Source organism: Heterodontus francisci, chromosome 26 (assembly GCF_036365525.1).
Source record: "Heterodontus francisci isolate sHetFra1 chromosome 26, sHetFra1.hap1, whole genome shotgun sequence".
NCBI classification, from domain to species: domain Eukaryota; kingdom Metazoa; phylum Chordata; class Chondrichthyes; order Heterodontiformes; family Heterodontidae; genus Heterodontus; species Heterodontus francisci.
In genome coordinates, this window is record NC_090396.1 from 23625677 (window position 1) to 23643884 (window position 18208).

The 18208-nt window shown below is 41.9% G+C and overlaps 1 protein-coding gene across 5 annotated transcripts in view; it reads right to left on the reverse strand.

The window, feature by feature from the left end:
* mprip (myosin phosphatase Rho interacting protein) overlaps window positions 1–18208 on the reverse strand; it is a 533204-nt gene that overhangs the window by 321461 nt on the left and 193535 nt on the right. For all 5 annotated transcript variants that reach the window (XM_068057934.1, XM_068057930.1, XM_068057933.1 and 2 more), the window contains one exon: window positions 1764–1915. In XM_068057934.1, coding sequence (XP_067914035.1) covers window positions 1764–1915 — 152 coding nt within the window. The remainder of the gene's footprint in view (window positions 1–1763; window positions 1916–18208) is intronic.

Consider the following 18208-nt stretch of genomic DNA (forward strand, 5'->3'; position numbering starts at 1 on the left):
ATGAGCAGGAGCATCACATTATACTAGTGCCGCAAGTGAAGAAAAGCTCCACCACATATTTGAAGACCAAATGGCCTGTTTCTGTTGTGCAACATTTTATGATTCTACAATGGGAATGGAAAAGAAAAAAGTCAAATCACATTTATCCAGTCACCAGCTGACCAGGGAGATGCTATGGACAAAAGTGGCATGCATGACATGGCTTATATACTAATCTTTGGCAACATGGCATGCACATCCATATGTATATCAACAGCACTCAGCTATACTTCTCTGCATTATTCAACCATACAAAGATTGCTGTTACTACCTAAGCAATGTTAGATATTTTTTAGTGGTTTGAGTTTTTTCAGTTTAACCTTCACAAAACCCAAGTCAGCATTTAGTTCATCTACGGAGACAGTTTTTCTTTCTACAGATGCTACCTGACCTGCTGAGTACTTCTAGCATTATGTTTTTATTTCAGATTTCCAGCTTCTGTAGTATTTTGCTTTTGACTCCATTTACCTCAGGTTCAAGCAGAAGGTGTGGAACCTTGGCTTTCTGCACAACCCTGACCTCAACTTCATTCTCTAGATCTGATAAATTAACAAGGCCATTTTTGTTCACCTCTGGCTCTTTTCTCCTTTCCATTTCTACAACCCTACCCATAGAACCATAGAAAAATTACAGCACAGAAGGAGGCCATTCAGCCCGTTGTGTCCGTACCGGCCTAAAAAACTAGCCACCTAATCTAATTCTACCTTCCAGCACCTGGTCCATGGCCTTGCCAGTTTACAGCGCATCAGGTGCATGTCCAGGTACCTTTTAAAAGAATTGAAGGTTTCTGATTACACCACCATTCCTGGCAGTGAATTCCAGACACCCACCACTCTGTGGGTGAAAAAGTTTTTCCTCACGTCCCCTCTAATCCTTCTACCAATCACCTTAAGTCTGTGCCTCAAGCCTCAAATACCATATGTATTTTACTCTTTCACAGGCTTCATCCCATCATTGTGGATATTGAACAAAAGGGAGGTGTTGGAGGGGAGAGAGTGGGGCTAAGAATTGAGGGCTGAAGAAAAGAAACAAGAGCTGGATGATAGAAGCAAGACAGTGGATGAAAGACACTGATGTCAGTGAGAGTTGCAGGCCCAAAGAAAAGGAGTTAGGAGGTATAGATTTGTTTCCCAGGGCCAAGAGAGAGCGTGGATAGCTGCAGCATTTTGTGTCTGCTGAAAGCGAAGGTGGCATGATTGGAAATAGCTCTTAACTGATTCCAACCATGGAAGTGATATGGTATCACATTACAACAAGATCAAGGAGAATAGACAAGGGAAGGAATGTATATGTGGACAGTGAGGTTGAGGAAGGTCAAAGAATCAGATATCTATGTATGAGCAATTTTAACAAGGTCATGAAAAAGATTACAGCACAAGCAGTGCAGCAATAAATCACAGCTTTAAATTAAGTTCAAACTTTCTACTTCAGACCTTTGATTTTTTTTTTAATTTTGCTGAGCTGAATTTTAGCAAACACTATTGGTTTTTCAAAGTTGCGAACATACCTACAGAAAATGCTCAAATTAAGCGTGTGGTAATCTTCCTCATAACCTATATGTCAAGTCCTAAGTTACCCTTGGACAATGTTGGATGTAAATATTTTATTGGCATTTTGTTGCAGATGAACATGACTTTTTTCCAGTTTCAACCTTTCAGCATGTAGAAGCAAGGCTACCAATAATCAAATAAAATTAATCGAAACTTCAGAACACTGTCACTCACCCATTAATTATTTCTTTGGACTCTCCACGAATGAAGAATTCACGTTCAGGTGTTATAATGCATAGTGCATTCTTCTGACCAGTCTTGGGTTCAGCATCAATGACATCTGTGCATTGGTTCATGTTAACTGTCCCTTGTGGCAGGGTGCTTGGCTGAAAGAGAAGACAAAATATATCATGGTAGACAGCAATACTAACCAGCTTTGAATGCTCATAATACAACTAACAACAATATCCCTTGTAGTGGTAACGTTTCCTGACAAAAATAATTAAATATGGCTTAATATTTGGGGAAAGAAATTAGTGCAAAGATAATCGTGTTTTAAAATGAGTCTTTGAAAATTAATATATTATACAGATAATAAAATGGCTGAAATGCAAGCATGTACAGGTTATGTTTCACACTTCTATAATCATTTAATGAAATGGCAATTCAACTGCACTGGAAAAAGATAAGTGTACTTAATGATGTGAGCTGATAACCAACATGGAACATTCCGTTGAATAACTAAGCTAATCGTAATTTAATTGGTATACGGCCATATTTCAAAAATGCTTTATTTTCATGGAAGGGGCACCAAGGCATGCATCTTCCCTTTCTTCCTGTGGTTTTATCCACCTCTTATGCTACTTCCTGGTCATCAAAACCACAGGATGCCAGGGATCACCCAGGCATCTCTTCTGATTTTCTCCCTGCCCTTTTGGGTGAGGCCACAGCTTCAGCAGTGCAGATGGAGAATCGAGCAGAATGAGACTTAGACCTGCAGTTGTCCCTACACCACAGTACCAGACTTCTTTTTTATTCACATGGAGGATACAAAGTTACTGTCAGTCTTAAAATTCTTTGAAAGCTGTATATGAGGAATGTATTCTACATGCATCTTTCTCACAAAACTTTTGTTAGCCCACATGGTTGCTTTGAGCTCATTAAAACATGCAAGATGTAACCAGATCAGGATTCTTAACATTTCCCTTCCCAGTAAACGTTGTAGAAAAATATTACAAATGTTTCAGCTTTCTAACAGCTATTCCAATAGCAATATAACCTGTATTCTCAGAGAACATAAATGTATCAGATTTATTTTGCAATACTGTCACAAGGCTTGTTTAATACTGGTATCAATTATAGGAAACTCTCTTACTGTCTTAATGAAGTACAATACATTTATACCATACTTCTAATTCATTCCCAATGATAAATCTATAATGACCAGTACTTCAGTGTTATACAGCTCAAAATGTTCTCTCCAGAGCCAAAAATTTTATTAAAAATAAATATCTATAACTATATTTGAGTGTTTTTCACAGCTAAAGAGGGCATGGTACGAAACTTTCACAAATCTGCCATTTCATTTTAAGAACTATTAAATGGGGGGAAATGCACCAGTCTCACACCATCATTACAAATTACTGAAATCCCATTGACATTACTATTTTGAAAAAGGAAAGATTAAGATGGTACTTCCCTCCACACTTCAATACCCAGTACAGGTGCCAGAGTATAAAGAGGGAATTTATATGGCATTGATCAAGGCTGCATGGTCTGAATAGTTCTGTATACCTGTGAACTTATGTTTACTAATCCAAATTCACCAATCATGAACTTACTGCTAACAGCCAATTAAGTAACTACCGCCCCAATAGCTTGTGAAGAAGTCATGAAAGGAACGCAAAGGTTTGCGACCAAAGCTTTTTAAGTCATCAAGCATTGAATATTTCCAGTTCATGAGCTCCCTACATTTAAGACATAGGGGCTAGATTTTTAACTACCAACTAGAAATTCACTCTGCAGGTTATTCCACCAAAGGAAGATTAGATTTTAAAATTCAGTTATTTTGAAGTTAAGACATTGCATTAAAACGTGTGATTCCACAGTGCTTTGGTGGGCAGGGTGGGGAGCAGGCAGACTGGGATGGAGAAATAGAAGTAAAATCCTTCAGGAATTGAGTAAACATCAAAAATTACTAGCATCAAAATCTAACAAGAAACTTTTATTCTTCTCTTGCTTCTAGTCTTTAAGAGGGCACTTAAGCTGTTCAGAAGTATGACTAAAAATTCCAAGTATATAATCTCTTCACAATCCTACACTTCAAGCAAAAATGCTCATCCATAAAAAGGTTGAACGATACGACTTCCATTTTTTATTGAAAGGAAACAAAAAACAGATGTTATATTATTTATCTTGAATATAGTGGTTGCATTTGTTACAAGAGTACATCTACTTTTTATGGTAAAATATGTTTTAAGGACTTATAGTTGAATTATAGGCATTGATTCATCTGGAATCTTAAAAGATGCTGAACTTTGTGGGGTTTTTGAAAAAGTCACCAGCAGGTTCTTGGATTTGGCTTGTAAACAAGTCTTACTGGAAGGCACCTGTCTGTGGATAATCACACAGCAGTGGTTGTTTTTAACTTGGGGAGATGTTTACAAAGAAGTAACAGATCAGGATTTATAGAGGTCAGGAGGCTTAACTTCTGAAATGTTTTTAGTTTCAGTTGAACTGTTACAACAGATAGTTGGCTTTTGCCTGCCAAAGACGATAACCCAGCTCCTCTCTCTCTCTCTCAAAAAGAAATCCCGCATATAGTGTGTCAGTTTCCTATTTCCAACTGTATTTGAAGAAACCCTGCATATCGAATGCATGGGAACTAAAACTCTTGTTGCCACATTTCTGCTCTAAGAACTATCTGAAGCCTCTGTAGCTGCAGTGCTTGGAAAAACTACGCAAACTGATCTTCAACATCGCCTGGAAAGAACCGTACTAGAAAGATCCCAGCGACAGTCACCTATACACATTTGGGACGCCAAACCAAAACCAAGGACAAGTATTCCACCTGTGTTTTTTTTTTCTTGTTTTCTTTGTAACAGCGCTATAAACAAAAATCCTTTCTATTTTTCCAGTTAACCAGGGTATGTATGTGTGTGTGTTTGTGTGAGGGGCTAAGATAAATAAGGGGCTTCAATATTTCAATTTGTGTGTGTATGTTTTACTTCATTATTGGTTAAGACTTGTTTTATAATAAACTAATAATTTTGCTGTTTAATAAAGTAACCTGGTTGGTGCGTCTTATTCTGGGAAAAAGACAGTCTATAATTTACCATATCAGTATGTGTGAAAAAATGTTGACCTGTGGAGAAGTGGGGCTAGAACAGTGTACTCCTCCCACCTCGGTCTTAACACATTGCAGAAAGCAAGAAAAATGGAGCCTGTATAAGTAAAAACAAAATACTGCAGATGCTGGAAATCTGAAATAACAAAGTGCTTGAAATATTCAGCAGGTCAGGCACCATCTGTGGAGAGAGAACCAGAGTTAATGTTTCAGTTCTGTGACCTTTCATCGGCCTGTATAAGCCTTTTTATAATTCATTCATGGGATGTGGGCATCGCTGGCCAGGGCCAGCATTTATTGCCCTCGAGAAGGTGGTGGTGAACTGTCTTCTTGAAGCGCTACAGTCCACGTGGGGCAGGTACACCCACAGTGCTGTTCGGAAGGGAGTTCCAGGATATTGAACCAGCGACAGTGAAGGAATGGCAATATAGTTCCAAGTTAGGATGGTGTGTGACTTGGAGGGGAACTTGCAGGTGGTGGTGTTCCCACGCATTTGCTGCCCTTGCCCTTCTAGTTCGTAGAGGTCGCGGGTTTGGAAGGTGCTGTCTAAGGAGCCTTGGTGCGTTGCTGCAGTGCATCGTCTGGATGGTACACACAGCTGCCACTGTGCGGTGGTGGAGGGAGTGAATGTTTGTAGATGGGGTGCCAATCGAGCGGGCTGCTTTGTCCTGGATGGTGTCGAGCTTCTTGAGTGGTGTTGGAGCAGCACCCATCCAGGCAAATGGAAAGTATTCCATCACACTCCTGGCTTGTGCCTTGTAGATGGTGGATAGGCTTTGGGGAATCAGGAGGTGAATTACTCACCGCAGGGTTCCTAGCCTCTGACCTACTCTTGTAGCCACGGTATTTATATGGCTACTCCAGTTCAGTTTCTGGTCAATGGTAGCCCCTAGGGTGTTGATAGTGGGGGGATTCAGCGATGGTAATGCCGTTGAATATCAAGGGGTGATGGTTAGATTCTCTCTTGTTGGAGATGATCATTGCCTGGCACTTGTGTGGTGCGAATGTTACTTGCCAATAATCAGCCCAAGCCTGGATATTGTCCAAATCTTGCTGCATTTCTACACGGACTGTTTCAGTATCTGAGGAGTCACGAATGGAGCTGAACATTGCACAATCATCAGCTAACATCCACACTTCTGACCTTATGATTGAAGGAAGGTCATTGATGAAACAGCTGAAGATGGTTGGGCCTAGAACATTACCCTGAAGAACTCCTGCAGTGATGTCATGGAGCTCAGATGATTGACCTCCAACAACCACAACCATCTTCCTTTGTGCTAGGTATGACTCCAACCAGCAGAGGTTTTCCTCGATTCCCATTGACCTCAGTTTTGTTAGGACCCCTTGATGCCATACTCGGTCAAATGCTGCCTTGATGTCAAGGGCCGTCACTCTCACCTCACCTTGCAAAGGGAGATACTCTGGATTCTTGGTTGAAATTCTAGGACTGTTTTGTATTGTAACAAAGGCCACTGGCCACCAGGAAGTACCCCTATACATGTTATGTTTATGGTTGAGAAACACAAAACAAAGTAGATATTGATCTTAGTGAACAGAGGTAATTCACGTGCTCTGTCAATGTCATACTAGAATCACATTATGCTGTTTTTAAAATTGGAAAAGCTGCCTTTGTTTTGTATTGCAGGCAAAGAATGGTCACATTTCCTTTATTCCAACAGGTTTCAACCAAGACACGCTTGCCTATTAAAAAAACTGAATTTATAATATATCTGGTGATTTGTAGGTCAATAAAACAGAATAGAAAAGCAAAACTTGGGTTGTCTCCTTTAAACTGTTACTTAGGAAGACCTTTGTGAAACAAATTACTATTTCAAGAAAAATGGAGGGCACTTGATTCATTTCTTGATCAACAATATGCCACAGTTTTAAAAAGTAGACTGCGCACCTCTATCTTTTAAACTCTCAGATGGGATCATATTAATCTGCATATCTTGATGCCCAAGTACCGTGCTTGGCACAAGCCTTGAAAACACGCAACAGGCAGGCAATAAGTTAGGTACAGGATCACGAATACTTTACAGTATTTAATTCAGACTCGAAACTAAAACTACAACACATTACAGGAAGCATGTTGCTTGGTTTTCCCAAAAACAATAAAGCTGCTCCTGCCAGGAAGACTTGTATCCACAAGTAAAATGCAGCAGAAACTGGGTCAACTGCTGCAAAAATGGTCAACCCTCAAATTTCCAGGAATCTGAAGGACTTTTTTTTTCCTCAAAAAACATGGCGTCTCGCACCAGCAGCAAGTCCCAGTGGGATCCTGACATGGCTAGACTGCACTTAATATTGAAAAAGAGAGCACCAAGCTTCAGAAATGCTACAATCTATTTCTTCCATTTTAACAAAAAAAAAGTGACGAGTATTATACCACCCAATTATCTCGCCAGATGAAGAACTCTTCAATTTCATTTTGCCCTTGAAACAGGTTGTAACATTTTGAACTACAGCAACATGCAAAAAGTTGGATTACTCGACAGCTGCCTTATCTATTCATGGACACACGCTACCCCAATTCTTCAAACGGTGTGATAGCATGAGTTACACACTTCCATTAACCCACTGAATAAATAGGACGTTCACAGGGCTAAAACGGAATTTAAGATGTTGGCAAAATGAAATTTGTTTATCCCCTAATTAAACTGTTAATTCTCACTGGGGTAGTTGACATCACCCAAATGGGTACTCCCCATGTGACAGTGAGTGTAAGCATGCTACTTGATCATAAGATCATAAGAACTAGGAGCAGGAGTAGGCCGTCCGGCCCCTCGAGCCTGCTCCGCCATTCAATAAGATCATGGCTGATCTTTTCGTGGACTCAGATCCACTTACCCGCGCTCTCACCGTATCCCTTAATTCCTTTATTGTTCAAAAAGATATCTACCTTAGCTTTAAAAACGTTTACTGAAGAAGCGTCAACTACTTCACTGGGCAAGGAATTCCATAGATTAACAACCCTCTGGGTGAAGAAGTTCCTTCTTAATTCAGTCCTAAATCTGCTCCTTCTAATCTTCAGGCTATGCCCTCTTGTCCTAGCTTCACCTGCCAGTGGAAACATCCTCTCTACTTGTATCTTATCTATTCCCTTCATAATTTTATATGTTTCTATAAGATCCCCCCTCATTCTTTTGAATTCCAATGAATATAATCCCAATCTACTCAGTCTCTCCTCATAAGCCAACCCCCTCAACTCCGGAATCAACCTAGTGAACCTCCTGTGCACCCTCTCCAGTGCCAGTACATCCTTTCTCAAGTAAGGAGACCAAAACTGCACACAGTACTCCAGGTGCGGCCTCACCAGTACCTTATACAGCTGCAACATAACCTCTCTGCTTTTGAACTCAATCCCTTTAGCAATGAAGGACAAAATTCCATTTGCCTTCCTAATTACTTGCTGTACCTGCAGACCAACCTTCTGCGATTCATGCACAAGGACACCCAGGTCCCTCTGCATAGCAGCATGCTGCAACTTTTTACCATTCAAGTAATAATCCTTTTTACTGTTACTCCTACCGAAATGAATGACTTCACATTTATTAACATTGTATTCCATCTGCCAGACCTTTGCCCACTCACTCAATGTATCTATGCTCCTCTGCAAAGTTTCACAGTCATCTGCACACTTTGCTCTGCCACTCATCTTAGTGTCATCTGCAAGCTTTGACACCCTACACGTGGTCCCCAACTCCAAATCATCTATATAAATTGTAAATAATTGCAGTCCCAACACCGATCCCTGAGGCACACCACTAGTGACTGAATTGCCACCCAGAATATCACTCATTTATCCCCACTCTCTGCTTCCTGTTAGTCAACCAATCCTCTATCCATGCTAATACTTTACCCCTAACGCCATGCATCCTTATCTTATGCAGCAGCCTCTTGTGCGGCACCTTGTCGAAGGCCTTTTGGAAATCTAGGTACACCACATCCACTGGGTCCCCATTGTCCACCTTGCTTGTAATGTCATCATAGAATTCCAAAGGATTTGTCAAGCATGACCTGCCCTTCATGAACCCATGCTGCGTCTGCCCAACGGGACAATTTCTATTGAGATGCCCTGCTATTTCTTCCTTGATAATAGACTCAAGCATCTTCCCCACTACAGAGGTTAAGCTAACCGGTCTATAATTCCCCATCTTTTGTCTACCTCCCTTTTTAAACAGTGGAAAACAGCAGATGTGACGCCAATCAGATGGGACTACCCCAGAGTCCAGCGAATTTTGGAAAATTACCGTCAGTGCACCTGCTATTTCTCCCGCCATCTCTTTTAGTACCCTGGGATGCATTCCATCAGGGCCAGGAGACTTATCAATCCTTAGCTCCATTAGCTTGCCCAACACTAGCTCTTCCGTAATAATGATTGTTTCCAGGTCCTCACCTACGTTCGTCTCTTTGTCAATTACTGGCATGTTATTAATGTCCTCCACTGTGAAGACCGATACAAAATACCCGTTCAATGCCTCGGCCATTTCATCATATCCCCTAACTAAATTCCCTTTCTCATCCTCTAAAGGACCAACATTTACTTTAGCCACTCTTTTTCGTTTTATATATTTATAGAAACTTTTGCTATCTGTCTTTATATTATGTGCTAGTTTTTTCTCATGTTCTATCTTACTTTTCTTTATAGCTCTTTTTGTAGCTTTCTGTTGACCTTTAAAGTTTTCCCAATCTTCTAGTTTCATTCTGCTTTTGGCCACTTTGTATGCCTTCTCTTTCAATTTGATAGCCTCCCTTATTTCCTTAGACACCCATGGCAGACTACCCCTTTTCTTCCAGTCCTTCCTTTTCACTGGAATATACTTTTGCTGAGCACTTTAAAAATTGCTTTGAAAGTCCTCCACTGCTCGTCAACTGTCCCACCATAAAATCTTTGTTTCCAGTCTACTTTAGCCAAGTCCTCCCTCATTCTATTGTAGTCCCCCTTGTTCAAGTGCAGGACCCTGGTATTGGATTTTATCTTCACACTCTCCATCTGTATTCTAAATTCAACCATCCTATGATCACTCCTTCCAAGAGGATCCCCAACTATGAGGTCATTAATTATTCCTGTCTCATTACACAGGACTAGATCTAGGATAGCTTGCGCCCTCGTCGGTTCCATTACATACTGTTCAAGAAAACTATCACGGATACACTCAACGAACTCGTCCTCAAGGCTACCCTGACTGAGCTGGTTCGACCAATCTACATGTAGATTAAAATCCCCCATGATAATTGCCGTACCATTTTTACAGGCATTAGTTATTTCTTTGTTTATTGCCCGCCCCAATGTGATATTATTTGGTGGCCTATAGACTATGCCTATCAATGACTTTTTCTTCTTAGAGTTTCTAATTTCCACCCAAATGGATTCAACCTCATTCTCCATAGAACCTATATCATCTCTCAGCACCACCCTGATGTCGTCCTTGAATATCAGAGCTACACCACCTCCCTTACCTTCCTGTCTGTCCTTCCGAATAGTCTGGTACCCCTGGATATTTAACTCCCAGTCGTGACCAACCTGTAACCATGTCTCCGTAATGGCTACCAAATCATATTTATTCGCGATGATTTGTGCCGTTAACTCATCAACCTCGTTACGAATGCTACGAGCATTCAGGTAAAGTGCCTTTATGCGAGCTTTCTTACCCTCATGATTTCCAACATCTCTAATAATAACTCCTGAGTTATCCGTCCTTTCTGCTTCTTTCATAGTCTGCCTTGAACTTAAACCCTCCTGCACACATGTTAACCTGCTGCTTACCTTTTTATTTATCATCATACTCCCTGTCGTTTTCCCTTTCCCTTCCCCCCGACTCACTAGTTTAAAGTCCTAGAGACCACCCTATTTATCCGTTTCGCTAGAACACTGGTTCCAGATCGGTTCAGGTGGAGACCGTCCCATCGGTACAGATCCCCCCCGGTTCCAAAACTGATGCCAATGCCCCATGAAATGGAACCCCTCTTTCCCACACCACTCCCTTAGCCACGTGTTTACTTCCCTAATATTCTTAGCCCTAAGCCAATTTGCACGTGGCTCGGGCAGTAATCCGGAGATTATGACCCTCGAGGACCTGTTCCTTAATTTCGCTCCGAGTGCTTTATAATCCCCAAACAGGTTCCCCATCCTAGCCTTGCCTATGTTGTTGGTCCCAACGTGGACCACAACAACTGGATCCTCCCCCTCCAATATCCTTTCAAGAGATGTCCTGCACCCTGGCACCGGGCAGGCAACACACCATGCGGGACTCCCGATCCGGCTTGCAAAGGATACTACCTATCCTCCTAATTATAGAATCTCCTATAATTACCACTTGTCTTTTTGCTCCCCCCTGAGCTGGATTCCACCATCACCCTGTGCCCATAAAAACTGATTTACCAGCTAGTCATTCGATAACCAATCAGGAGCAGGGATCTTCATGGATATTTCATTTTCCTGTCCCTGGGATACTAAAGCTAATTGTATCTTCCCAGTTTAACAATGGTCAAGATTAGTTAACCCAAGATAAACTGTGCATTGAATCAGGAATCTTCCTGACCTGCGTAGTGCAGCAGCAAGTTGATTTAAAAATTATCTACTGTGGTCTTGCTGACTTTTTCCTAGTTTAAACATAGAATACTGCAGAGCTTGAATGGAATACCACTAGTACAACATCTACAGTCCCATAACCTAGTTAATAGCAGTCTACACAGATGCAGCAGGAGAAGACGACAGGATTAATTAACGATCTCATAGTAAAAGGCACCCCTGGGTAGCAGAGCCCATGGCGTAGGGGGTATCATATTAGCATGGAGAGAGAATTGGTTAGCTAACAGGAAACAGAGTCGGCATTACTGGGTCATTTTCAGGTTGACTAGCTGTAACTAGTGGAGTAGCAGAAGGATCAGTGCTGGGGCCTCAACTATTTACAATCTATATCAATGATTTGGATGAAGGGACAGAATGTATGGTTGCTAAATTTCCTTTTGACACAAAGATAGGTAGGAGAGTAAGTTGCTAAGAGGACATAAGGAGTCCGCAAAGGGATAGGAGTAGGTTAAGTGAGTGGGCAAACATTTGGCAGATGGAGTATAATGTGGGAAAGTGTGAACTGATCCACTTTAGCTGGAAGAATAGAAAAGCAACACATTATTTAAATGGAGAGAGATTACAGAACTCAGATACAGAGGGATCTGGGTGTCCTAGTACACAAAACACAAAAAGGTCATATGCAGGTACAGCAAGTGATTAAGGCGGCAAATGCAATAAAGCCTGGCTACCCGACCCGAACCTGACTAGATCCGATTATATGCGTCGGGTTCAGGTCGGGCTGGACACTGCTTCCAGGAAGTCACGGGATCAGGCTTATTCATGACTCCCCACAACTCCAGCTGCATGAATAGCCTGCTGCGGAACAGATGGAGATGATTCGTGTCAGGTCGGTTGCAACAAAAATTAAAGGGCTTGGGCTCGGGTTGGCTGTAGTCGGGTCGGGTTTTAATTTTATACGTGAGCCAGGCTTTAAAATGTAATGTCGCTTATTGCAAGGGGGATGGAATATAAAAGTAGAGATGTTTTGCTACAGTTGTACAGGGCATTGGTGAGACCGCATCTAGAGTATTGTGTACAGTTTTGGTCTCCTTGCTTAAGAAAGGATATAATTGCATTGGAAGTAGTTCAGAGAAGGTTCACTCGACTGACTCTTGGGATGAGAGGGTTATCTTATGAGGAAAGGTAGTCAGGTTGGTGTATTCATTGGAGTTTAGAAGGATGAGAGGTGATTTGATTGAAACATCCAAGATCCTGAGGGAACTTGACAGGATGGATGTTGAAAGGTAGATTCCCCTTGTGGGAGAGACTAATATTAGGGGGCACAGTTTTTAAAAAAGGGGTCTCCCATTTAAGACAGAGATGAGGAGAAATTTTTTCTCTGAGGATCGTGAGTCTGTGGAACTCTCTTCCCCAGAGAGCAGCGGAAGCAGGGTCATTGAATGTTTTTAAGGCAGAGGTAGTCAGATTCTTGACAAACAAGGGAGTCAAAAGGGTATCGGGGTAGGCAGGAAAGTGGAGTTAAGTCCACAAACAGATCAGCCATGATCTTATGGAATGGCAGAGCAGGCTTGAGGGGCAGAATGGCCTATTCCTGTTCCTAGTTCATATGTTCGTACGTATGTAAGAATCCATCTGACCAACTACCTCGAAGGACAACCCAAGTGGACTGTGGTTTTACAAAAGGCTTTTGATAAAGTTCCACACAAATTTCTGTTCATTAACTCAAAAGCTGCAAGGATTCAAGCTAAACTTGGATATAAAACTACCTGAAGGGCAGAAAATAAAAGAGTGCTCATTTGAGGAGTTATGTCAGAATTTAGGCAAAGAACTTTTGAGTGGGGTACCCAGAGTTCAGTTCCTGGGACTAATATAGTTTCTAATTTATATAAATGGACTGGATTCAGAAACTCAATGCAAAGTGATCAAATTTGCAAATCACAGCAAACTAGGACTGTTAGTGGAATTGAAAGTGGCAATTCAGAAATTACAGAATGAATGAGTTGGACATGATAAAGAAGAAGTAGAGCAATGACAGATGAAATTTAATGCAGACAAGTGTAAAGTTCTACATTTGTGAAGAAAAACAGATGGCATGCATACACTATGGGGTTAAGAGGTGGAATATAATCTGCCTAAATCAGTGTTAAATGGGGTTAAATGGCCTTAAAATTGATTTGATAGATTTCTTATCCCATTAACCTGGACTTTCATAGGGGATTACCTCTGGAATGCCAAAGCAACTGCTTTTTCAGGCCGTAGGCCCCTTTTAGTATGCAAATCAGGGTCCTACAACATAGATGGGACTCGGATTTCTATTTTACGGTAAAACTAACCAAAGCATGCATGATTTTCACTGACATTAGAGCCAAAACAGCCCTGGAAAGTAAGCTTTAAATATTTCTGTGGAGCCGGAGAGAGCAAGAGTCCCCCTCTGGGTCATTACTGCAGGCCACTGCCAGTCCAGACTTGCCTTTCGTAGCCTCACCTCTCTCTCTCTCTCTCTCGACCTACCTGCACTTTTTGCCAGCCAAAATCCCTGTAACCCAAGCCAGCAAGCTGCCTTGGAATGCGCATTTGGCATGTGCAGTGATGTCAAATCCAAATAAAACCAGAGTCTCAAAACTCACGGCTGTCTATTTGTTGCTGAAATGGGCAACCATTCACTGTTTTTTTTTAATTCATTCATGGAATGTGGGTGTCACTGGCCAGGCCAGCATTTATTGCCCATCCCTAATTGCCCTCGAGAAGGTGGTGGTGAGCTGCCTTCTTGAACCACTGCAGTCCATGTGAGGTAGGTACACCCACTGGAAGGGAGTTCCAGGATTTTGATTCAGTGACAGTGAAGGAACGGCAATATAGTTCCAAGTCAGGATGGTGTTTGACTTGGATGGAAACTTGCAGGTGGTGGTGTTCCCATGCATTTGCTGCCCTTGTCCTTCTAGTTGGTAGAGGTCGTGTGTTTGGAAGGTGCTGTCTAAGGAGCCTTGGTGCATTGCTGCACTGAATCTTGTAGATGGTACACATTGCTGCCACTGTGCGGCAGTGGTGGAGGGAGTGAATGTTTGTGGATAGGGTGCCAATCAAGCGGGCTGCTTTGTCCTGGATGGTGTCGAGCTTCTTGAATGTTGTTGGAGCTGCACCCATCCAGGCAAATGGAGAGTATTCCATCACACTCCTCACTTGTACACCCAAAAGTCAAGATCTAGTTTAGTTTAGTTTAGTTTTAGTTTAGTGATACAGCACTGAAACAGGCCCTTCGGCCCACCGAGTCTGTGCCGACCATCAACCAACCATTTATACTAATCCTACATGTATCCCATATTCCAATAACATCCCCACCGGTCCCTATATATTTCCCTACCACCTACCTATACTAATGGCAATTTATAATGGCCAATTAACCTACCAACCAGTCTTTGACTCAAAGCTAAACATGCCCAACCAATGCAGAGCAACACTCAACAAAGCCAACAGAATTTCGAACCACACAGCCAAAACAATTGACTATAAATTGGAGACAGTAATGATCAAACTTTAGAGTACTCTCCTCAGACCATACCTTGAATACTGCATACAATTTTCATTGCCAAGAATCAGGGGACACATTCAAGCACTGGAGACAGTGCAGAGAATGAGACTGAGGCTCAGTCCCACTCTGATCCTTCAATCTTCTCCCGTTTCTATCCACCATCCCACTGTAATCACTACAAGTGCACTCCATTCTGATCTTCTGCCCCAATTCCCACCTGTACCCCTTCTGACAAAACTAAAGGCCTGGTGCCATTTTTCTGCAATCAGAAAAAAACAGATCAAGTAGCTCAGCAGTGACAGGCATGGTGAGGACAGAGTCAGAATCACAGCATCAGATGCAGCAGCTCACTGAGTTATTAAAACATTGAGTGTATTCATTTGTGTATTTTACTGAATGCGCAAGTGGGCTGAAGCAAGTAAACCCCAGATGGTATACAATGGGATTGCAAAAGAGTAAAATCTTGGCACTGGTGTAACACCGGGGCTGACGTGAGTGGGTAACAATGCCAAAAGGAGATCAACTAGTACTGAATGAATAAAAGCAAAGTGACAATAATATACCAACTGCCATACTTTAATTACTCAATTACAATTTGATTGATTGGACGGTTCAGCACTGTAATTGTAAAATATTCACATTAGAGAAGAATCTCAATTGCAAATCTTTTGCCAATATAACATTTCGAGCGCTAATTACATAAGTTTTATTTGCAACAATGATTTAATACATTTTAGGAAGTTCAGATGCAATTTTCAACACGACATCAGTGCAGATTTCCAAGATAGCCTTGGTTAACAGACCACAATGACCCAGACGTTTCACCCCCAACAAAGGAATTAAAATGCACATTTCCTTTTAAAAACAAATTGGATTCAAAAAGTTATTTTGCACAAATGAACCAAATTGTGCAAAATATTCGCTCATTGAACAATAAAAGCTGAATAGAAATTTTCAAAATGAATAGCTTAATTTTAAAAATTCTTGCATATTACAAGTCAGGTACTACTTTCGAAATGTTTTATTTCAGTGGATTATTAAAGAGCAGTAATTTGGGAATGTGTGGTGCACCACATAGAACACTACACTTAACACACAAACATCTATTACTATATTAAATGTCTTCTTTTCAAGCATAGCCTGTAAATGTTGCATTACTTTGCATAGCACTCGATTTTTTTCTTTAAAACTTACCACATTTGATCGTCAAGCTAGGTGGTCCTGGTCAGGGATAGGCACCAACATGTTGCAGCATGGACATTTGACAGAATTAATGACTTAGTCATGGACATGGGGGCAATTAATCTGTACATAAAGTGTATAGCCAACCTAATGCCATCAAAACAGTCTGATTTAAAACACATTCCTCCCTATTTAGAGATATACCTGGCATTGTTTTTGCTTGCATAAAGTAGTCAACATCTGCCTGCATACTTGATGAGCAGTGCAGAGAATTCGGATAGATATCCATCTGTTAGGGATGATCTGGATCTCTTTCTCACTCTCCCCTCTGCGCCCCCCCCCCCGTCTCCCTCCCTCGTGTCCCCCGCTCTCACCCCACTCTCCTCCTGTGTCCCTCCCTCCTCTCCCTCTGCTCCCCCCCCCCACTCTTTACCTCCTGTCCCCTCCCTCTCCCCCGCTGCACCCCTTCCTTTCCCCCTTTCACCCACCCACCCCAGGCAGCGAGAGAGGAAACACATTGCTGCTCGGCACAGGCCCTGCACTGAGAGAAACCAGGACGTTTGGAGAGCTGAGAAAGTGCCTGCCTAAAATAAAAACAGCTTGCTCTGGCTCAAAGAAGTCTTGCCTTTCCAGTGCACTATCCTATCTGTTCTACTCACACAAACACTCTGCAGGGCTGATTCCGCAGGTCAGACATGGGCAGGGAGCAATTGACTGACAGCAGCGCCCCCTGCCCCTGGTCAGCCCTCCCTGATTCACAGCTCGAGTCTTCCCAGAAAGTCCCGCCTTCCCTGCGCTCTGCCAGCACCGCCCCGATTGATGGCACAAGTTTCCCAGTGAGTCCTGCCTCCCCCGTGCTCTACGAGCACCTGCCCCTGCCCCGCTCCCATTGGTCAGTACCCCAATTGACAGCAACAATCTTCCCAGCGAGTCCTGCCTCCCCCGTGCTCCAATTCGACAGAGGTCCAAACACAAGCAAACCATTCACACTTTAGATTGGCAGACTGTAGGAACTAGCCCGATGCCCCAATCCTTTGTAATTACTTACACTCCTGATAATTATAAATGTCTTGCTTCAAGCCTTTAAATGTGTGTTTTAAAATACAAGTTTAAAGGGTTGAAGCAAGTCTTTTAAAATTATCACAGACCTCAGAATTTTTACCACGGACACTGGTGTCAGTGTATGGACACATTGCCAACCCTGGTCCTGGTGTGTATTTTGGATACAGCCTAGGATTGTCTCTAGACTATGTGACATTGTTGGCAACAGCTGGCAGAGCATCTAACCTTCAGGGACAGGGAGAAGAGCACAAGGGTACTCCTACATGGCCTAGCTCGAATTTTAAGATTAAGTCCCCTTATTCGGTATTCACCAAAGGAAACAGCTTATCGATATCTACCCCATTGAATCCCTTTAAAAAATTTTAAACGCCTCAATTGCATCAGCACTCAACCTCAAAACTTAAGGGCATACAAAGCATGTTTATACAATCTGTCCTCAATCTAATTCCAGCATCCTTCTGGTGAATCTGCAGTGTACTCACTCCAAGTTAAGGTATCTTTCCCAAGGTGGGGTGCCCATAACTGAATGCAGCACTCCAGATGAAGCCTGGCCAAAGCTCTGTACAAAGGAAGCATAATGTCCTCACTTTTGTATTCCAACACCCTTGAGATAAAAGGCCTTTTAGATTACATGAAACCTGCTAACCCCAAACAATTCCGAAGAAGGGTCACTGACCTGAAACGTTAACTCTGCTTCTCTTTCCACAGATGCTGTCAGACCTACTGAGTGGTTCCAGCATTTCTTGTTTTTATTTCAGATTTCCAGCATCCGCAGTATTTTGCTTTTTATTACCCAAACAATTCTTGTTCTACTTTTTAATTCCAAAATGAAAAACTAGTTTCATTTTTGAGGGGGTTTATAGCATACATATGCACATTTGGGGTTAGATAAAACCATTTTTAAAAATTGCCCAGCTTGAACCATTATGTTTATCAGATGTTTAGCAATACAATTATCAGACATAATTTCCACTTTAAAAAGGTCTGGAGCTGCTTCACCTTCATTAAGGTTCACAATG